General features: G+C 41.2%; 1 protein-coding gene across 1 annotated transcript in view; it reads left to right on the forward strand.

Annotated features, from left to right (window-relative positions):
* The first annotated feature begins 8,757 nt into the window (after positions 1-8,757).
* Positions 8,758-22,233, forward strand: part of ADARB2 (adenosine deaminase RNA specific B2 (inactive)) — a 196,335-nt gene continuing 182,859 nt past the window's right edge. Inside the window, exons 1-2 of the mRNA XM_036760531.1 lie at positions 8,758-8,842; positions 10,076-10,980. Coding sequence (XP_036616426.1) covers positions 8,758-8,842; positions 10,076-10,980 — 990 coding nt within the window. The remainder of the gene's footprint in view (positions 8,843-10,075; positions 10,981-22,233) is intronic.

Raw genomic sequence — 22,233 nt, forward strand, 5'->3', positions numbered from 1 at the left:
GGAGAGAGGGAAAGAAGGAAGGGAGGGAGAGAGGGAGGGGGGAGGGGAAAGAGAAAGAGAGAGAGAGGCCATCAGTGAATTAGGTAGATATTCAATGAAACTTTTGGGAAAACATTGACATGAGAAGGTATAGTTATGCTCTACCCTGTAGAGATGGGGGGAGTGGGGGGATTATCCACACTGAAACTGAGAACAAGCAATCACGCTCTTACCCTAATAGGAATCCTGGATATTCTTGAATACGGTTTTCAAGTCATCCTTTTTTTTTTGTCTGGCCCCATACCCACCACCATTTTGGGAGTCTCTGTATAAAAAGAGCTCAGGACCAGGAGTCAGAGGCCCTGTACTCTGGCTCCAGATGTACCTCTGACGATCTGTGAGACCTTGGATATTAAATCTCCCTGGTTTCCAGTCTCTTCACCTGTAAAGTAATGGGAGCCAACTAGACCAATTCACTCTAGCCTAGTGACTACATAATATCTAAGGTCCTAGCGAGTTATAAAATTCTTTATATATGATTGTTATTTCTTCTACCTTCTTAATAGGACCTCCTCTTGACCCTTTTAATTCTCTCCTCAGAACAACACCTATGTTCAATTGCTTTGTAGAAGAGTATATGTGTTATTGCTAACATGGATAGGGACTGAACCTCTGATTTCATTGATATAGGGAGTTCCTGGTGGGGAAACGTCCTCTACTAATGCCACTCAGCCCCTTCGTCATCTTGGCTGCATACAATCCTATTAAGTTCAACACTAGGCCCAGGATTCTACAGCCAGTATATGTGATAAGTGGGACTTGAACCCAGGTCTTGATAATTTTAAAACCAGCTTGCTATGCACTTCGTACCACAGTGTGTTGTTGTTGTGTTGCTAAGAATCAAAGCAAATGGAAGATAACCTTTGACTGACTTTCACAAATTAGGATGACAGTTTAATCATGAAGTTAGGTGTCTTTTGGGGCAGCTGGATGGAGTCATAGTTCACAGAGCATCTGGTCTAGACTCAGGAAGACTCATCTTCCTGAGTTCAAAGCTGGCCTCAGACACTGTGTGGCTCTTGGCAAATCATTTAACCCTGTTGGCCTTAGTTTCCTCATCTGCGAAATGAACTGGAGAAGGAAATGGAAAATCACTCCAGTATCTTTGCCAAGAAAACCACAGAGGTGGTTACAAAGAATTGGACACAACTGAAAGACAACATATCAACAACAGGTGTCTATAACAGAAAACAACAGATGGTTAAATGAACAAAATGGTTTCTTGATTCAGCAATTTGAGTTGGTAAACTCCTACTCCAGAGACTCAGTGGTGTGGAGATAACTTGGAGTTCTTAAAGCTTTGGCTTCAAGTATGAGCTTTACTTTGGGCCCAGTGATAGAGTTTGTCTACTATGCAACAACTAGATTAACTATCAGAAGATAAATGTCACCAGCCATGGCTCTTCATAGGACAACCTGGTACAATAGCTGAAGCATGATAGTTGAAGTCTTGAAAACATGGGTTCAAACATCGCCTCAGGCACTTATGAGCTGAGTGACCCTAGTCAAGTCAACCTCTTTAGCCCTGAGGTTAGTTCCTCATCTTTACAATGAGTGAGTCAGACTCTTCCAGCTCTGTATCTGTGATCCTATGATCATCTCCTAAAACATAGAAGGTTTTGAATTTGAAGTATTCATTGGCAATTCATTTTCAATATTGTTGAGTTAATCTGCTCTCCTGTTTAAGATGGCCCAAGGGAGAGGCGGGAATGATAAATTCAGTTGCCCTACAGATGTAGATTTTAGTTATTTGTAGAGATACTCATTTGTGTCTATACAAATGTTCAGAATTCATTGTTTGACATTTCAAGGGCAATTGACCCTGCTGAGATAGACTGGGGATGAATGTGTAGCGTCTCTACAACTTACAAAACATTTAGGCTCACTCACTTGAAAAAAAAAATTACCTCTCCCAACCTATTATTTACAGGCAGACTGGCTAAAGGAAAATGAATGGACCATCTCACAATCTAGAAAGTTAAACTAGGGTAGGGTTGAGATGCCAACAAATACAGAACAGCTCATTACAAAGCCTGGCATAGCACCACGCCAAATACTTTCCAGACAAATGTTTGGGTTTTGTTGATGGCTTTCAAAGAATGATGATAGTGGTGCCCTGGCACTGCTGGTAGCATTCTGCGCAATTTTTCGTGATCTGAACAAATATTCAGCAACTCCGAAATGAATGCCTCTGAATGTTAGGACACCACTCTGAGGCCCATGAATGTCAAAAGTGTTGGGTTTGGGGGTTTTTGTGCCTTTGCAAAACTCTATGAATTGCACCTGTTTTTGTTGCTCTCCAAAAACTCAATAATAAACACAGAGCACTAGCAATGTGGTGGTTATGGGGTCAATTTCATTCTCCCAATGCTTCACTTGACTCCCAAGTAGGGGAATTTGAATGGGGGTTAGTATTCAGACTCTCTTTTTAAGTTGAATTATCCATAAGGATCACCATATGTTGCATGGGTTGAACAAGGGAATAAAAAACACAAGACTTTTTGTGATTTGCCACCTAGGACCCTTTAAAGGGTTGGAATACTAATGTGGTGAAAAGAACAGATGTGCTTTGGAGTCTTACTTGGAGAGACTTACTTTTGAATCCCTGCTCCGACATTTGTTAGTCCTGTGACCTTGGGCAATGCACTTAAACTTTCTGACCATCAGTTTCTTCATCTTTAAAAGGGGAGTTACAGAACTGTTTTAGAGGAAGTGATGTTTCAACCTTGTGATGTTATAAAAATACCAGCTCTTAGTACTACTTCTTTAAGAAGCAATGCACAAAGACCTAAACCAAACACCAGAAATTTTCCTGCCCACCTCTCACTCCATAGAGAATAACACTCTTTAGAATCATTGTGATTTTTCTCACATTTCCTATCAGACGTTGATTGAACAGGAGAGGAAGCAACTGTACTGTGGTGGAAGGATAATTTGGAGTCTGAGGCCTTGGCTTGGTGACAATATTTATACTACTGACCTCATATAGCCATTGTAGAGAAGGACAAATAAATGTGATATTATTTTGTATGAATCTGAAGAGATACTCTAAAAATGGTAATTGTTCTCTGGAAGACCTCAAAGAAACAGTAGGGTTTTGTCCAATTATAGGAAGGCTATCAGAGCCTACAGTGGAGAGTCCTTACCAAGTCTTGAGTTTTAATCAAAGTTATGGACAGTTAAAGAGAATACTTATCATGGTGAAAGGAGTCCTAATTATCAAGAGATAGAAACTAGATAAGCAGTAGATTGTGTCACAAACCCAACAGAGGAAGAGGGGATTCATTTAAAATCAAGCTATCAAGGACTGCAGATTTTAAGTCAATAAGCGTCTACAAAAGTCTGACATCATAGTCATAAGCCATAAGGTAAAGGCAAAAAAATTGGAGAAGTAGGAATTCAAAATAACTTCCAAACCCTAGTGTATTCAACACCTAAGGACTCAAGCATCTTATAGCACAGTCTAGTAAATAAGGTGACCTCCAGGGATGAACACACAACACTGGGAAATAAAAATACAGACATACAGGAAGTTTGGGAATAAGCATTTATTAAATGTCTACTATGTGCCAGGCACTGAGCTAAGCAATTTACAAATTTTATCTAAATTGGATCCTCATATCAACCCTGCGAGGTAGATGCTAGATGAGGTAAATCCCCATTTTACAGATGAGGAACCTGAGAGGTCAAGTGACTTGCCTATGGTCATACAGGTAGGAAGTGAACTTGTTTCTTCCTGACTCCAAGCCCAGGACTCTCTCCAAGCTGGGAAAAACCTTCCAGGTAATTCCCACCAGTCCAGGACTCCTCCACATAGAGATTTTACCTGGTCCTACTCCTCTTCTTTGGAAGGAATATCTATTTCCAAAGTTTGGCTTCTTTCTGCTTTAGTGTTGCTTCCAGAGAACCTCAAAGTGAGAGGGAAACTGCTGTCCTAATTCAGCACCTTAGAAGCAGCAGCCCCTGCCTTCCTGTCCTGAGGCTCAATTACCTTGACTACCTGTGTTAACAATAGCAGTGCTGCCAGGTTTCAGTAACTTAGACAAGAGATAGTAGAGACAGAGTTTATAGGTGCATCGTGGACAGGTTTTCTATGAGAAAACCCCAAAAGATTTTGGGGTAGAGACCACTGAAGCCAAGCTGGAAGGATGCAGGGAGCCTGACACATTATGGTTGGCATAATTTTCTACTCATTGATCCCTAGGGCTTTCCACAACAAATAGCATTAGATCTGGAAGTTTCAGCCTAAGAAGCTGACTAATGCTGAATGGCCTACTGAAATAGAAATAAAGAAACTTGGTTAGCAGTTAAAGTTGTAATTAATCTTATGGGAATTTTTTTATTTCTTTTTATTATTTGGGACTCAGGGCCATTACTCCTGCAAATTTTGGTTAACTGAAAGTTTGTTTTAATATTAACCTCATTTGAACAAAAGCTGTCCTACGGGGTGTAAAATTTTACTTAACAGCTTTAAGCATTCTTTTCATAAGAAGTTAGAGGAAGAATCTCAACTGCCCTTGACTTTTCGGTGACATATATATCTCCCTCCTCAATCTGTTTCTTTGTGAATCTTCGAAATGAAGTTTAATTTGTAACTTGATTTAGTTTACCTACAGTTTGTTTGAAAAAGTTTGTTTCCTTACGGGATATATGAGATTATGATACTGTTTACTTAAGTTTGTTCAACTTTTATGACATTGAAAGAAGTATGGGATTGTGGGTCTATTTTTAACTTTTATGGCCAAAGAGGAATATACAAGATTGCTCATATAAATGAATTACTTCTCTGTCATTCTGATGCAATTTTGTCTATAAGAGTTGTCAGAATCCCCAGAGTGGTTCAGGTTTTCTCTGAGGCCTGAATCTGTGCTTGAGCATCATAATAAAGTCTAATTTCTTAGTGTTAATTATTTAGACAGCAAACATTTATTGGGCACCTACTGTATGCAAAGCACTGTGCTAGGCAAGAAAGTAAGTTTTCCTAAAACAAAGTCCCTGTCTTCGGCATTCCTTTGCCTTAAGCTCCCCTGTATCAACTAAGACCAATAAAATTCACCTATATCTGATAATATTACAGAAATAATTCAGGCAAAATTGACATATAAAGCTTTTCACAACCTGGCCCCATCCCACCCTTCCAGTGTTATTAAATATTCTTCCCATTCATACTCTTAGCAGTCTAGCCATACCAGCCTCCTTACTGTAGAGACTAACGTTAACAAACAGATAGAAACGGGGCCACTAAATCATAGATAATGATCCTTGCTGGCTGGATATTGTCTTAGAAAACCACATATTAACATTATCTGTGTTCTATTGTATTTTTCTTTATTTTGTTAGATATTTTCCATTTACATTTTAATCTACTTCAGGCTGTACTCATGAGCATTGATGGATTTGACACCTCTGCTGTACATGGTTCATCATTCTTTTTTTCTCTTTTCCTGAGCCTTAGTACTAGCTAAGCCCCTTGTCTTGAACACATTCACTCCTCACCCCCACTACTTAAAATATTTATCTCCTGGGGCTTTCACTCAGTTCAAGCTTACCTTCTATATGAAGCCTTTCCTGATCCTCTGCTGTTCTTACATTACCCTTCCATCAATTTACATCTATGTTATATTCCATGTTGTCTCCCCTGGTAGAACATAAGCTCCTTGAGGGCAAGGAATATTTCAGGTTTGTCTTTGTATCGCCAAGGCCTTGCACTGTGTCTGGCTGGCACATGGTAGGTCCTTAATAAATACATGTTGATTGATTAATGGAGGAGGAGGAAGAAGAGGAAGGGATAAGTGTAATATACATAGTATTTGTTGTTTTCTCAAGTGGACAGGAGGTTAAGAGGAAAATAAGACATTTTGGACCACTGTGCTCTAAACCCTTTCGAAACCCTATCTGTAAAAACAAAAAAGCATTTATGTCACCTACGTGTATATTTACAAATTATACAACTATCACTGTACCAATAATTATGTATATTATAAAACAAAAAGGAAAATAGAAATAAAAAAGGAAATATTAATTCCAAACCTCATGTGGATGAGGAACCACTAGAGTTAATTGATTAGGGGAGTGACTGACAGCTACATGGAAGACAGGAAATTGGATTTGAACCAGGGAGATTAATTAGGATGTTACCATAGTGGTCCAGTGAGAGATGATGAGGGCCTCAGCCAGGGAAGTGGCTCTGTAAGTGGAGAACAGAGGACAGATGTGGGAGATTGTGGTGGTGAAAAAAAACAAAATCTGGCAATTCCATGAACATGTGGATTGAAGGAGGAGTTGAGGATTGCGCCAAGGTTCTGACCTGGATGACCAGAAGGAAGGTGTACACTTGACAGAAAGAGAGAATTCAGATGAGGGGCAGGTTTTCTCAGAAAAATAATATATTTGATGCAGACCACAGCCTATGTGTACCTGCTCATCCTGTGCTATTTATTGTTTCTCTCACATACATAAATACTAAACTAAACATAGGTGATTGTGGGGTGTGTCTTACTAGCCAGTGCCTGGTAGTGGAAAGCCCAGTGTCTGTGTACCTATGTCAGATATGAGGTGATAGGGGTGAGTTTTACCTGCACAGCCATTGAAGATTCTTGGGTCTCGGGTTACATACACTCAGAGTTTCAAGCCCAGTGGAGTGGGGGGAGACTGGCAGTAGGAATGGGCAGAATGGGGGAAGGCAGAAAATTCTAATAAACAGACAGGGTCATGTAATTGTGTTGGAGAACTGTCCACAACTGCTTGTCACGGGGACAGTGATATGAAAGCCATCACCCTACCTTCGACTAGATTGATAATATAATCCCTGAAGTCATGTCATGCCCCCCCCAAAATACCTCAGTGCCCACTTTAGAGAACATTATTTTAGATGGCAAAAGATTTTATTTTTATTTTTACAGCAGTTAATATCATCCTCTATGGGGGCAGCAAGGTGGTGCAGTGAATAGAGCACTGGCCCTGGAATCAAGAGGACCTGAGTTCAAATCCAGCCTCAGACACTTGACACTTACTAGCTGTGTGACCTTGGGCAAGTCACTTAACCATAATTGCCTTGCCTTACCCCCTCCAAAAAAATATCATCCTCTATGGGTATGCCAAAATGTATTTGAATGAAATTAGTCAATGACCATTTATTTTTTTGGTTTGGTTTTTTTTTTCTCGGAGGGGAGAAGGGAAGGCAATGTGACTTGCCCAAGGTCACACAGCTAGTAATTGTGTCAAGTGTCTGAGGCCAGATTTGAACTCAGGTCCTTCTGACTCCAGGGCCAGTGCTCTACTCACTGCACCACCTAGCTGCCCCCTTCAATGACCATTTATTAAGCTCCTACTATGTACCAGGTACCAGAGTACTGGAGATACAAATGTGTGTGATTTATTAAAATATAAATCAAGCACATGTCAATCATGTGAAAATATTAACTCTATTACTAAGGAGTTGCCCGAGCCAGGTCATCACTCAGATATTAGAAGGAAATGTTTATGCAGGCAGCTAGTAATGAGAATGGATTACTTATATCATTACTGTGTGACTTTTTTTAAAATACCCATATGCTGGTCTCCAGGTAGATTGATGATTTTTAAATCCAGAAACTTTCAACAAAGTCTAGAATTTTAAGTTTTGTGCCTGCCTCAAACTTCCAATTCAAATTTCCCAAATAAGGAAACGAGAGGACAGTATATTCCGCAGGAAATAAGTACCTGAAAGTAGAAGTGAGTCTTTGAGTGTTTAAAAAAATGCACTTTTTAAAACACATGGACGAAGGGGGGCTCAGAAAATAGGGGATATGAATAAGAGAAGGGAGCAGATAGTAGAACTAATTGCCACCTGTTTGCCTTGAAAATGAGCCTAAGACTAAGAGAAAACTACACTTGAAGCTTAGTGTTCGTGGGACATGTTAAGACTATTAGGGTGGACATAGGTAGTGATGGACATATAATACTGACAGAACTGGCATGGGGCAAAGGAGAACAACAGAACATTAACCCTGGCGTCTGCTATTGTGTATATTTATCATTTTCATTTTCTTGAAGGAAAAGATAAACAGAAGGCCCAATGAGATAGAAAGTTTGGGGACCTTTATTCAGGCCATGGATCATCTCTTCATGTAAAGCTTTTTCTGAGGATCTCCTAGGTCAGGAACTCTTAATCTTTTTCTTGTCTCACAAATTTCTTTAAATGATTGGTAAAGCCTAGGGATCCCCTCTCAGGACAAAAATGTTTTTAAATGCATAAAATAAAATAGAGTTTTACAAAGAAACTCCATTATACTGGGATATAGTCGTCAAAATCTTAAAAAGAAAAAAAAGCCTCTGTCCTAGGTGCTAGATGGTCAAAGGAGATTGAGTCTTTGGCGAGAAATCTCTTGACAGAAATATAGGAAGTCCAGTGTGGAATCAAGCTAAATGCCTGGGGAGGGGATGAGCAAGGTAGTCAGAGGTGCTGCAACATACAGATAAAACATACAGATTGTGTCATGACTTCTCGTGGCCCCGAAAGATCCTAGGATTTGGTTTTGGTTTTGTTTGTTTTTGTTTTTAACCTAAGCCAGGAGCGTCTGGCTTTGGCTCAACTCCAGTTATTATGTCTGTTTCTCCTCATCCCACCTGCAATTCCAGGTGGAGATTGTATTCTTCTCTGCCTGTCATGAATGCAGATGTCTGCATGAGAGAAGGAGCAAGGAAGAAAGTGGAGTAGGCATCTCAAAGCTGGACTCTATGGCACAAAGATTTGGCCTCCAGAGAGACCAACTTGAGGATGAGTCATTTAACCGCCTCTTTGAACCTCTTCCAGCATCAAAAAGTACCTGGAAAGACTGTTAAGAAAGATAAGATTGCTGCAGAGTAATGTGCCATTACATTGGCCGTAGTAGCTCAGCTAGGAATCTCAGAGCTCTCAAAATTAGACAGGATTTGAATCATTGAATTCTACGGTCTTGTCCCCTCAAGGCAGCTAAGTCATCACGGGTAATAGAGTTCTCAACCTAGAGTCAGGAAGATCTGAGTTTAAATTCAGCCTCAGATACTTACTAGCTGTATGACCCTGGGCAAGTCACTTAACTTCTATTTGCCTTAGTTTCCACATCTATAAAATGGAGATAATAATAGCATCTACCTGCCAGGGTTGTTGTTGTCGAATAAAATATTTTTCAAATGTTTAAAATGGAGCCTGCCACATAGCAGGCATTTAATAAATACTCCATTCCTCCTCCATTCTCCTGAAGGAGATGTTTAAACTACCCCAGGCAAGGAGAAGGTTTCAGGAAGAGTCGTTTTGTGGGATATTGGCAGCTATTTCTGCCTGCTCAGCAACCTGTGCATAACAATCCAGGACTGATTATAACACACAGGATCATTCGCTGGGCAGGCTAGCTGCCTTCCTCCCATTCCCACCCTCCTCTTGTCAGAAATATAGCTCTCCCAGAACTGTTTAAGAATGAATTTCTTGGCTCATCAAGGCACTAATTGCAAATTGATCTGTGGCAGGTAGTTACTCCCCCACTCATCAGGCAGTGTGTAATAATTTCTACCAGAAAGGCAGAATGATAATACAGGAAGAGAACTAGGCTGGGAGTCATGAGAGACAGGTTCAAATACCAAGCGAACCTGTTACTTGCTAAGTGAAAGACCATAGGCAATTTGCTCAACCTCCTTGAGACTCAGTTTCCTCACCTATAAAATGAGGCATCATACAACCTGCAATAGCTACTTCACAGAGTTGTTGTGATGTTCAAAAGAAGTGCAGAGCACTTTACAAACAGCATATCAAAATATTAGGCTCAGCTCTCATTACCAGCAAAAGAAGTATAGAATGCTGGTTTTCATGTATTTCATCACTGAGTTGTATTCTCTAATTGATGGCTGGCTGGTCAGCTATCTCTAAGGTCCTGGAATATGTTGACCTTGCTTATCTTATGAGGCCAGGTTAGCGGCTTTGATTTTCCTTGATCTCAAAGCCTGAAACATGGTGCTATAGTTATCAACAATAGCAACCTACCCTTTCCTGCTGTTGTGACTCATTTATTCTCACCACCAGGTACCAGCAGTGCAGAAGTGAAGGAAAACCGCAACATGGGCAACTTGGAGGCCAAGCCACTGCCATCCAGTGACCCCTCAAGAGGAGGTACATCCAGCATCAAGAGGAAAAGACCCTTAGAGGAAGGGAACAGTGGCCATTTCTGCAAACTCCAACTCATCTGGAAGAAACTCTCATGGTCGGTGACGCCAAAGAATGCCCTGGTCCAACTCCATGAACTGAAACCAGGTTTACAGTACAAAATGGTTTCTCAGACAGGACCAGTCCATGCTCCCATCTTTGCAGTAGCTGTAGAAGTTAATGGATTTACCTTTGAAGGCACAGGACCCACAAAAAAGAAAGCCAAGATGAGGGCAGCAGAATTAGCCCTGAAGTCCTTTGTCCAGTTTCCCAATGCATGCCAAGCACACTTTGCCATGGGGAATGGCATCAGCCCATCTACAGACTTTACCTCTGACCAGGCTGATTTTCCAGATACTCTATTCAAAGAGTTTGAACCATCCCCTCCAAGTGATAACTTTTCCAGCTGCCATCCCGTTAACACCGAATTGCTCTCAACAGCTTACCGACAGGGGAGGTTACTCTACCACACATTGGACTTGATGGGCCATGCAAAGCCCAAGTCCAAGTCAGCCTTCCAGGGGGAAAGGGAAAAGAACCCGGTGGTGGTGCTGAATGAACTGCGCTCAGGGCTGAGATACATCTGCCTTTCCGAGACAGTGGAGAAGCAGCATGCCAAGAGCTTTGTGATGGCAGTGAGAGTGGATGGGAGGACATTTGAAGGCTCAGGACGTAGCAAGAAGCTGGCCAAGGGCCAAGCAGCCCAGGCTGCTCTTCAGGCCCTCTTTAACATTCGGCTGCCCAGCCACATTCCCAGCAGGAGTAAATGTAACCCTTTGCCACAGGTGAGAATTCTCAGGTAGCTGCCACCCAGGTGGAAGAATGCTAAGATGAATGTGAATTGTTATTGTTCTTGCTGTAATGGGGGACCAGGCAGACCACTCTCTTCCAATTACCGTAAGTAGTGTGTTACCGCCAAGCACATCCTTTCCAGGAAAGCAAGGCTTCTTCCCAGGGCACAAAAGGCCCCTTTCTTCCCCCTCTGTCCTTATCATTAGGAGCAATTTGCAGGCTTTTTGGTAAAAGGACAGTATGAATGTGAAGAAAGGAGAGAGAATGTCAACGCTCTAACTTGCCAGAGGTAATGAGGGAATTAATGAAGCCAGGTAATTTTTGTAATGATGCAACTGACTACAAGGGAAGATACTACAGTACAAGATAAAAGAGAGAAGGAAAGCTTGAAAGGGAAATTCTTTTTTTCCTTTTAGCAAAAAAAAAAAAATGCTGCTTCTCTACAGGATAGGTCAATATATATAGACAGATTATTAAATATTTCTTTCTATTAATTTGATTTCCAGGGATATTTAAGTCACCAAGAAAGGGTAACATTTTTAATCATGTTATGATTTTGAGTGTTCTTTAGGCAATAATATTGACTGAGTTTTCTAGCTAAGGAAGTGTTTCAGAGCAAGCGAACAAAAACAAAAAAAAATTAGCCAGTTGCTTCAGTCTTTGGTACTGAATGGCCATGTATTGCACACAAAAGTCGGTTATAGTGTATGGCTTCGGTATCTGCCACCCTCCTCCACCAATCCTGATTAATTCTGTTCCCCCTGGAAGCCAGGCATGAGGATGGAAGAAGAGGATAAAACATATAGATCTAAGACAAAAACACAGGAAGGCAGACAACTGAATTGGGCCACTTGTTTTCTGAACTCACCGTTTGGTTGTCTTTAGAGTGTCTTCCTAGTTGGTCTCTGCTTTGTTCAATTAGGAATCTGTGATTTAGGGATCTCTCGCCACCTCAAAATAAATGTGTATTTTCCAAATGGCAAGAAGGGTCTACCAAAAGTTACAAGGAAAGGGAATTTAGAGATCAGTGCTGGAACTGTGATTTTGGTAATGCTCTGGATAAAGAACTTTCTCTGCCAGTGCACTCTGGTCCCTTCTCTGCAGGTTATAAAATCAGAGAGCTTTCTAGAACACCAAGAGGTTCACAAAGCCAGCACGTGTTAGAGGCAGAGTTTGAATCTCTCTGCTCCTAGTTCTAAAGCCAGCTCTCTCTCCACTCTGCCATCTTGTCCCCATGACCTCATCCATCCTCTTGTCAAACTTTCTCAATTTGTAGATGAAAAAACAAGGCTGAATTCAAAAGAAGGGACTTGTCCAAAGTCACACAACTAGTCAGTGCTATGTGATTTCTCTTAGAGGAAAATATTCCTTTTTTCTACCTTTTCCCTCATTAACATTAAACAAAAGAAGACTCAATTATATACTCAGTGGTATAGCCCCAGTCTTAGAACTAGATTCTACTTAAGGGGTTCACTTGGTAAATCAAATGCTCAGTGTGTCACATAATGAATGCGTGGTGCCACAGAAACATTTAGATTTGTTTTTGTTCTGTTTTCCCGCCTTTGGACCAGGAGAATTATATAATTAGTGTAGGAAGCCCCAGTGAGCAAACTCCATCTGTCAATGTCTATGAATGTGGAGAGGTATCTATTACGTAACTTAGAGACTCAGATAGTTGTCTGGGTCACTAAGAGGTTGCCCAAAGTCACAGAGCCAGTATGTGTCATAGGTGAGACTTGAACCCAGGTCTTCCGGAGGCTGAGGCCATCATCTCTCTATTCAATCTGTGCTTTTGCCTTTCCTTCCAAATATTAATACAGAATATTTTACTAGATACAAAGTAGTATCATAGTCAATCTATCAGCCAGTGAGCCAATAAGCATTTATTAAGTGCTTAATCAATTTATTACATGTGAGGCACTGTGCTAAGCACTGGGGATACAAAAAGAGACAAAGGACAGTCCCTGCACTCAAAGGGTTTACAACCTGATGGGGAAAACAACATGCAAATAACTATGTACAAACAAGGTATATACAAGATGAATAGAAAATAAGTAACAAAGAGAAAACACTAGAATTATAAGCGACTGGGAAAGGTTTCCCGTAGAAGGTGGGATTTTAGTTGGGACTTAAGGAAGCCAGAGCAGCCCAGAGATAGAAACAAGGTAGAATATTCCACTCAAGGGGGATGGACAGAGAAAATGCCCAGAACCAAAAGACATTGATGGCAAGGAGGTCAATGTCACGAGGTTGAAGAGTATGTGTCAGGGAATAAGGTGTAAGAAGACTGGAAAGGTAGGGGAGACTAGGTTATAAGGGCTTTGGATGCCAGACAGAGGATTTTGTATTTGATCTTGGAGGCAATAGGGGGATGCTTGAGTTTATTGAAGAGAGGGGTAACATGGTCAGGCCTGCACTTTAGGAAAATCCCTTGCGTGCCTGAGTAGAGGATAGATTGCAGTGGGGAGAGAAGAGAGGCAAAAAGCGCAACCCATAAGCTATTACAATAGTCCAGGCATGAGTTGATGAAGTCCTGCACCAGAGTAGTGGTAATATCAAAGGAAAGAGAGGGGGGCATGTTCAATAGATGCTGTAAAGGTGAATTTGACAGGCCTCGGCAATAGATTGGATTTGGGGGGAGGGAGACATAGTACGGAGTCAAGGGCAATACCTATGTTTTGAGCCTGGGGGACTGGAAGGATGGTGGTGCCTTCAGTAGTAATAGACATAAAAAATAGATCTCTCAAAAGGAATTGGATATTGGGCTTTGTATATTTGGTATTATTGTATGTTTGTATGTTCAATATCACACTTAAATATTTTCAATCCCAGACCCCTCCTACTTTAATTATAATTGATTTCTAGAGAATCCAAGGATAGCTTAGGATCAGGAGAAAATTGATGGCATAGTTATTATTAAATGTCACCTGAAACAATCATTGGTGGCATTATACACAATCACCCTATGTAACTCTTGATTTTTTTCTTTTTCCTTTTTTTTAATCATTCATTTCCTTTGTGCTCCCATTTCTTTCCCCTGCCTTCCCATTCCTTTACCTTCCCTCTCTTTTTCTTACTCATGTTATCCTTCTCCATTGTCTGCAGCATAGACTTACTGGTAGCACTCCACCAAAGTACCTCTTGACCTCATTGTTGGCACTAGGAACTACAAAGGTTGCTGACCTCTGGTCCATGAATTGTGCCCCTTAAATTGCCATCTGCATAAAGGGATGAATTCCTTTCATTTTGCCGCTGATCTTTGTTAACTTCGGTAGGGTGAATGAATCCTGGTCACTTCCTGGGAATCATCCAGCCACCCTCTGTCACCACCAGCAGTTTAGGGACCTGATCCTTTTCTTTGGATCCTCAGGTCTCCTCCCAGCTAAGCCCGATGCCTCCTAAAATGGTTGGCGTGTTGTGTGCTAAGCTTCAACCAGAACTGGCATTTTCTCTCTCTGAAGAGAAATATCCCTGCTATCTCTCTTGCTCTCTAGTTCACCCAGTCCTCTCCCTCTCCTCTTCCCCACCCCATCCTAGCTGAGAGATGAAGGATGTCAGGGAATTCGGGCCACGGTGCCTTTTTCTTTCATGTTGTCAGCTCGAAGCTCTCACCATGAAGGAGCCGGGCACTGCTACTACTTTGTAATAGTCATTTGACCCCAGCATGCGGCACATCAGTTAAAGCCACCACCGCTAAATTATATTTTTCTGACAGTCCACTAACCACCCCGACTAGATGATGAAGGGCACATTGCACAGAGCGGGTTGCAAGCTATTCATCACGCCCACTGGCACCTCTGCCGCTCCAGAAGGCTCATTAACCTCCTCTCCAGCGTCCCCCTCACATGTACCCCTCGTTCTGCCCAGCTGGGTGCTATGCTGGCCACGGTACTGGTAATCAGAGCCAGTTGCTGCCACTAGTTTGACTGAATTGGTATCCTGCAGGGGAGATGGGGTTTTGGTTCAGACCCGAATGGGGGGAGAGGGGGAAGAAATACTGCACTATGAGGCAATTTAAAAGTCAGTTTATTTTTCCAGGCTCTGTTCTCAATTTTTTGTACTCTGGCCTTACGACGTTTACTTCATACTAACCCGAAGCTCTTATGTCTACTGCTGTGGTGCTTCAGGTCGTGTCTTCCACTAAAGTCACAGCTCCTTCCTCTTCCTTTCCTCAACGTGCAGTCTAGCCCTCCCAGACTCAGTCAGGACCACATCAGTAAAAGTTGAGCACTTTCCCCGAATGAGAGAATCTCAGAGTTGGGGGAAGGAACCCCAGAAGTCACCAAGTCTAACCCGCACCTAACCAGAATTCTCCTCTACAGCATCCTTGACAAAAGGGCCAACCATCCTCTGCTTGAAGACTTTGAGAGACAAGTAGCCTACCCCTTCTTTACGCATTCTGCTTTGCTTTCACACATCTGCCATCTTTAGGAAGTTCTCGCTCAAAATGAGCTGAAATCCCCCTCTCTGCAACTTCTACCCATTTCTGGCTCTACCTTGGAGCTAACAAAAAATGCTGTTCTGTGAAATCAGGCCCTTAGGCAAACTTTCTAGGGGTCACTGGTCTTACTGGCCCCATTCTCTCCAAAAAAGTATAGGTTACCCTCTTGGGATACTCCACAAATTCTTCTGTGCTCAGAAGTAGTCCAAATACTTATGTTCTTAGGTGGTTCATCACAGAGCAATATATTAGAAGCAACTGAAGGACTATACGTAGGTGCCAACTATTTCAGCTAAGGCCATCTCAGGATTATGTGAGTAGTGACATCAATACTTCAACTCCATCTACCAGTATCTTTAGATTCAGATGCAGATGGAACAACCTGGTAGTGCCTCTGAAACAAAAATGATGGCTAGTACGTATTCTTTGATTTCCTGTGTTTAATTCTGAGAAAAATCTCATGAGTCTTTCTGGAGTGTTAGTATATTGATTGGGCCTTAGAACCTTCCCCTAAGCAGGAGGTGAGAACTATAGTGATGCTTCCTCATCCATTACAAAATACCTCTCCTTCGGCATATTTATAAGGGTGATGCTAGGAAGAATCTGGCCACGAAGCAAAGAAGGTCTCCATAACTAATCAAGACAGTAGGCAAGATGTAAAAAGGTTGGCAGAATCTAGACCCGACATTAGAAAAGGGCAGTACTTCCAATACTCAGCATTCAGGTCCCAATGTCAGCAAGGTACTGAGAACCAGAAATAGTAACAGAAGGTAGGGATGTTAGTTTGTGAGTAAAAACAGCCAACAGACCTCAGAAAGATAGCCAGGAGATTGAATCATTGCCAGTACATACCTTCTTCCTAATTCTTGTACCCTACTCATCCTCCGTGTCTTGGTTCCTTGATCTCAGGTATTGCTGTTATTCTCTGGATCTCATCAATCAATAAGCATTTATTAAGTATTTACTATGTGTCAGGCATTGTGCCAAGCACTGATGATACGTAAAAAGGCAAAAAATCCCTGCTTTCATGAAGCTTGCATTCTACTGGAGAAGATGACATTGAAATAATTAGATACATACAAGATTTACATGGAACAGCAAGCCTAAAAAGGAAAGCTGTACCATCTGGGTGGACCAAGAAGGGCCTATAGAAGGTTGTGTTTGCACTGAGTCCTGAAGTAAAGGGTTCTAAGCAATAGAAACGAGGAGACAGAGCATTCCAGGTATAAGAGACAGCTATGGCCCTAGTGCAGAGACAGATGATGGAGAATCATGAGAGAGGAACAACATGTGAACCACTATGGGTGATCATAAACCATGTGGAGGGGTATAAAGTATAAGAAGACTTGAACAGTAGGGAGGGCCAGGTTGGGAAGAGTTGTAAATGCCAAAAAAAAATCACTTTATATCTGATCCTGGAAGGAATAGGGAGCCACTGGAGTTTATTGAGTAGGGAAGTGGGATATTTAGACCTATGCTTTAGGAAATCACTTCAGCAGCTGTTTACAGCATGAACTAGAGGGGATAGCGCTTGAGGCAGGGAGCCCAATAAGAAGGTCCAAGCAAGAAGTGGCAAAGACCTAAAAGAGGGAGAGAAAAGGGGACACATCTAAGAGGTGTGAAGGCAAAAACAGTAACTTCAACACTTGTTGAGTATTTGGGATAAGTAAGAATAAAAAGTGGAGGATAATATCATGACTGAGAACCCGGGTGACTGGAAAGAGAATAATACCTTTAACAGTATAAGAGAAGTTCAGAAGAAGGATGGATTTGGTAAAATAAGTAGGTTTTTGCTGAATGAGTTTTGTTTTTACCTGTTGAGTTAAGATGCCTATGGGATAGTCTTTTTGTTCAAGAGAGAATTGATAATATGGAGCTCAGGAGAGAGACCAGGGATAGAGTCTACACACACACACACACACACACACACACACACACACGCACACACGCACACACATATACACACACAGATACATACATATATACATACACACATACACATATACATACATATACATACATACATATACGTATATATCCAAGTGATTTAAGGTATGTAAAACATTTTATAAATATGGTCTCATCCTCACCACAAGCCTGGGAATAGGTGCTATTATTATCTCCATTTTATAGATGAGGAAAGCGAAACTGAGAAAGGATAAGTGACTTACCCAGGGTCACACAGCTAGTATGTGCCTGCAGCTAGATTTGAACTCAGCTCTTCTTGACTGCAGGTCCAGCAGTCTATGCATTGTACTTGCCCAACTGTCTGCATGGAATCGATAACTGAATTCATGGATGCTGATGAGCTAATTGAGATAGTCTAGAAAGAAAAGAGAAGAGACCCCAGGACAGAGCTTTTATAGGCACTCTGAGCCAACCCCAAGCTCGCCTTCCACATAGGCATCAATCTTATTTCATCACCTAGTAGTCTTCGGGTGCCCTGAGAAGATATGGCTGTGGTTCTTTTCCCACCAGTTTATAACACCCAAAGCCAACTGAGTTAAGTTTCTCTAAGCTTACGGAGTACTCATCTGGGATGGTGGTATTCTGAAAATCATAGATTGTGGTTGTTTTTCAACTCAGTTCAACAAATATTTATCAAGTCCCTACACTGTGGAAGTCACTCAGCTGGGTGCTAGAGATAGTCCACAATTAAAGGTGACAAAGTCCCTGCCTCCATGAAAATTACATTGTACTTGGGAGTGGAGAGGGAGAGGGCAGAGAAGAACAACAGGTACCCAGGTACATATAAAAAGGTAGAGTTTGATCACGGCAAAGGACAGATCCAAATAGCTCTTAGAAAATTTGAGGATTGAGAGAATACTTTTAGCTGGAGGTAACCAGGGAAGCAAAGGATGTGGCACCCAAAAAAAACACAAAATATATGAAAGAGAATAACATAGAATAGCATGAAATAATGGCAGAAAGACAGGTTTAGACCACATTCTTAAGAGCCAGGCTCGGCAGTTTGCATTTTCTCCTGTAAATAATGGTTGCTGGAGGTTTTTGGTAGGAAAGTGATACCATTGACCTTGCATAAACCCAATTCTAATATGGTGGAGCTCCAAGATGATTCTGTGGTGGCTGTTTGGTACCAGACACAACACTCAAAGCCAACTGAGATAAGTCTCTCTAAGCTCATAACATGCCATTATGAAAGAGTACCATTTTATCTTTTCAAAGTTTGGGTCTTTACTCATTCAACCCAGTCTAGTACCAATGTATAATTAACCGCTTGTTACTTTTATCTGCCCATTTGATTGTTTCCGACAACATCCACACAAAAAAATTGATAGAGCATGTGTATAGTCAAGATTTGGCCTTACAGAGGTTCAAATGAGCATTTATTAAGTGCCTTCTATGTTCAAGGCACTGTGCTACTGCTGTTCCTTCCTTCAGTCATGCCTGATTCTTCGTGACCCAATGGACCATAGCATGTCAGACCCTTTTGTCTTCCCCTATCTCCCAAAGTCTGTCCAAGCTCATCTTCATTACTTCTATGACACTACCCATCCATCTCATTCTCTGTCATCACCTTCAATCTTTCCCAACATTGGGGTCTTTTCTTATAGGTCTAAGACACAAAAATAAAAATGAAATAGCCCCTATCCTCAAGGAGTCTAGATTCTATCAGTGGAGAAAAAACATAGACACATATAATAATAATTAATGATAATAATTATAATAATAGCAACTAGCACCTATATATAATTTGAGGTTTACAAAATACTTTACAAATATCTTATTTAGCTTCATCACAACCCTGGGATGGTGCTATTATTATTCCATTTTACAGATGAGAAAACTGAGGCAGACAGAGATTAAGTGACTTTCCCAGAGTCACACAGCTAGTATGTCTCTAAAGCAGGATTTGAACTCACATCTTCCTGACTCCAGATCCAGTTCTCTATCCACTAAACTACCTAACTGCTGCTGTAAATACAGAATACATCCAGTATATTAATGTATGCATGGTAGAGTCTAGCTAATTTGAAGAACAGCACCTGTAAATGAGAGGATTCAGAAAGGTAGAAGATTGTTCTTGAGCTGAATCTTCCATGAAATGAGGGATTGTAGCAGTGCAGATGGGGAAGGGAGGGTGCATTCCAGGCATGGGGGACAGTAAGAGTAAAGGCAGAGAGACTGAGAGATGGGGGGCTGTGTGTGAGGCTGAGTAACATGGCCAGCTTGGCTGGGCCATAGACTATGGGGAAAGGAACAAGGCACCATAAGGCTCCAAGACTATAAATTGCAGAACAGATATCGATGAGCAGGAGTAGAGGGAGTTCCCACATCAGTACTCCCTGACACCTAGGAAATCTCAGGACTGATAAGGAAGAAAAAACACACACAAAAGTTTTCTTTGTCAGAAAAATGATCTACTGTCCTAAGATGAATTTTAAAATTAGCAGTAGATACACAGTGGCTCTGGGACAGCTAGATAGCTAGAGTGTAAGGATTAGAATCAGAAAGACTTATATTCCAAAATTCAAATCTGACCTCAGATACTTCCTAGTTGTGTGACCCTGGGTCAATCATATAACCCTGTTTGCCTCAGTTTCTTCATTTGGAAAATGAGCTGGAGAAGGAAATGGCAAACCACTTCAATATCTTTGCCAAAAAAAACCCCAAATGGGGTCATGAAGAGTCAGACAATACTGAGACAATTCGACAACAACAATACACAGTGGCTCAGTGACAGCTTAGACCACCACTCTGCCACGTAGACGGAGATCGTACATTTACTTACATATTTCTTTCCCAGTTGGGGGGAGAAACCATACTTTTTTTCCTCCTCTTGCTAGACAGTAAAGGCACATTGAAGAGATGTGGCTGATTGTCAGTTGTAATTAAAAGGAAAAGTGCCTTAAGAGCTGTTTATGGTGGCAAACTGCTCTGACTGAGCCTTCAGAGACTCTTCTGGGGTGGAATTATATCTTTAAACGTGTGACTTCAGTCCAACCTAACTTTACACCAGCATCATGTCTAGTCCATCCTAGCCCATTTTTACAGCTAATTTAGCTAATCTGCTAGAAAGGTGATAAAATTGTGGAAATAAATATAGTAATTGGACATGATTTTGCTTTTTTTAAGAGTCATTTGGACTCTTGGCATCTAACAGTAGTAACTTTGGGTGAGATTATTCAGTAAGCCCTGGAAATAAATACATCTAGCAGAATCCTCCCTTAGAATTAACTACAGACCAGGGGAGCTGAGGTCTATTATGTAGTTAGCTATAGATGCATCACAGGACACTAATAGGATTTTGTAGCGCTAGCGTTGTTCCTTTCCCAAACCCCAAGGTGACCCCCAACTGCCTCTAACCAGTTTACAGATGGTTTTTTCTAATCTTGTATTCCTACTAATCTATCTTACTCAATAGAAACAGCATCCTAACCACTGTAAAGCAAAATCATTAATTAATATTGCCATAACAAATTAGCAATAGAGAGGTGCTCACATTTTAAATGGACATAAATTAAAAATGAATAGATGTGACAATCACATTCGCCCGGCTCTGAAATGGCTTAACACTGTCCATGCTGGCATACACTGAGTGAATCTCAGGGCTGGTTCCCTGCATGGTGCTTCCGTTATTCAAGCATCCATCCACTCGACTCATGCTCTTTGTGCTGTGGTCCCTCACAGAAATATAACCTCCTTTTTGGTTCTTTTCTGTCCTTGCAAAAGAACAGCATGATTTGAGCTAAGTGCCAGATTTGCCTATGGCCTCATTTCTAGCACACAGAGCTCCTAACATCCCCTTTGCTCTGATTCTTTGTACTGTGCAGGTCAGTTAACTTATATAACATCTTAACCCACTATGGCTTGTGGAGAGCAATCATTGTGGATTAAAAAAAGATTCTTTTCTCATTCCCTCCGAGCTGTTTCCCTGAAAAGAGCTGAATTTTCTAGATCCTAGCTAGCAAAGTGGTTTTTGTTCTCATTTGTGTATGTTAGTTATTGTGGAATAATTCAACATTCCTTATATATCTATTAAATTATACTTTTATAGGTGTATGCCACTATTACACTACATTCCTCCTCCTCCTCCTCTTCTTCTTGTCACTAAGGTTGGTTGCTTGATTGATGGGCTGAATGAATGAATGAATAAAAGGACAAATTAATTTATTACTTGTCTCTGGACCACTTCCTAAGAATAATCCCTCAGTGCACAGCAACATATAACAACTACCTTGCAGCTTTTTGTTGTTGTTCAGTCATTTCAGTCATGTCTGACTTTTCATGACCCCATTTGGGATTTTCTTGGCAAAGATACTGAAGTGGATTGCCATTTCCCTCTCTAGCTCATTTTCCAGATGAGGAAACTGAGGTAAACAGGGTTAAGTGACTTGCCCAGGGTCACATAGGTAGGAAGTGTCTGAGGTCAGATTTGAACTCAGGAAGATGAGTCTTCCTGACTCCAGGCCAGGCACTCATCCATTGTGACACCAAGCTTCTCCGTTGTTTAGTATGAAGTAGAAAGCCTCTAAATGATGCCAGAGACGTTTACTGACCATGAGCATCGAGAACTATGGATGAATAAGATGTGCCCTAGAGGGAAGCCAAAATCATTCACACAGAATATGGCTGCCAAAAATGAAACCAAGGACCAAGGGCAATGAATGCTGTAAGGTCTATAATGTCAGAGTAAAAGGATAACCAGTTAGAACTACTATTCAAGTGAGTCTAGCCTTCCATGAGAAGGAGTTGATTTGAGGTTAGCAAGATGTGTTCAAGATGATGACCTAACTCTTACTTCCTCTGGTTATATAATAAATTGTAGGAAATCCATATTGAG

Source organism: Trichosurus vulpecula, chromosome 5 (assembly GCF_011100635.1).
Source record: "Trichosurus vulpecula isolate mTriVul1 chromosome 5, mTriVul1.pri, whole genome shotgun sequence".
Lineage (NCBI taxonomy): Eukaryota > Metazoa > Chordata > Mammalia > Diprotodontia > Phalangeridae > Trichosurus > Trichosurus vulpecula.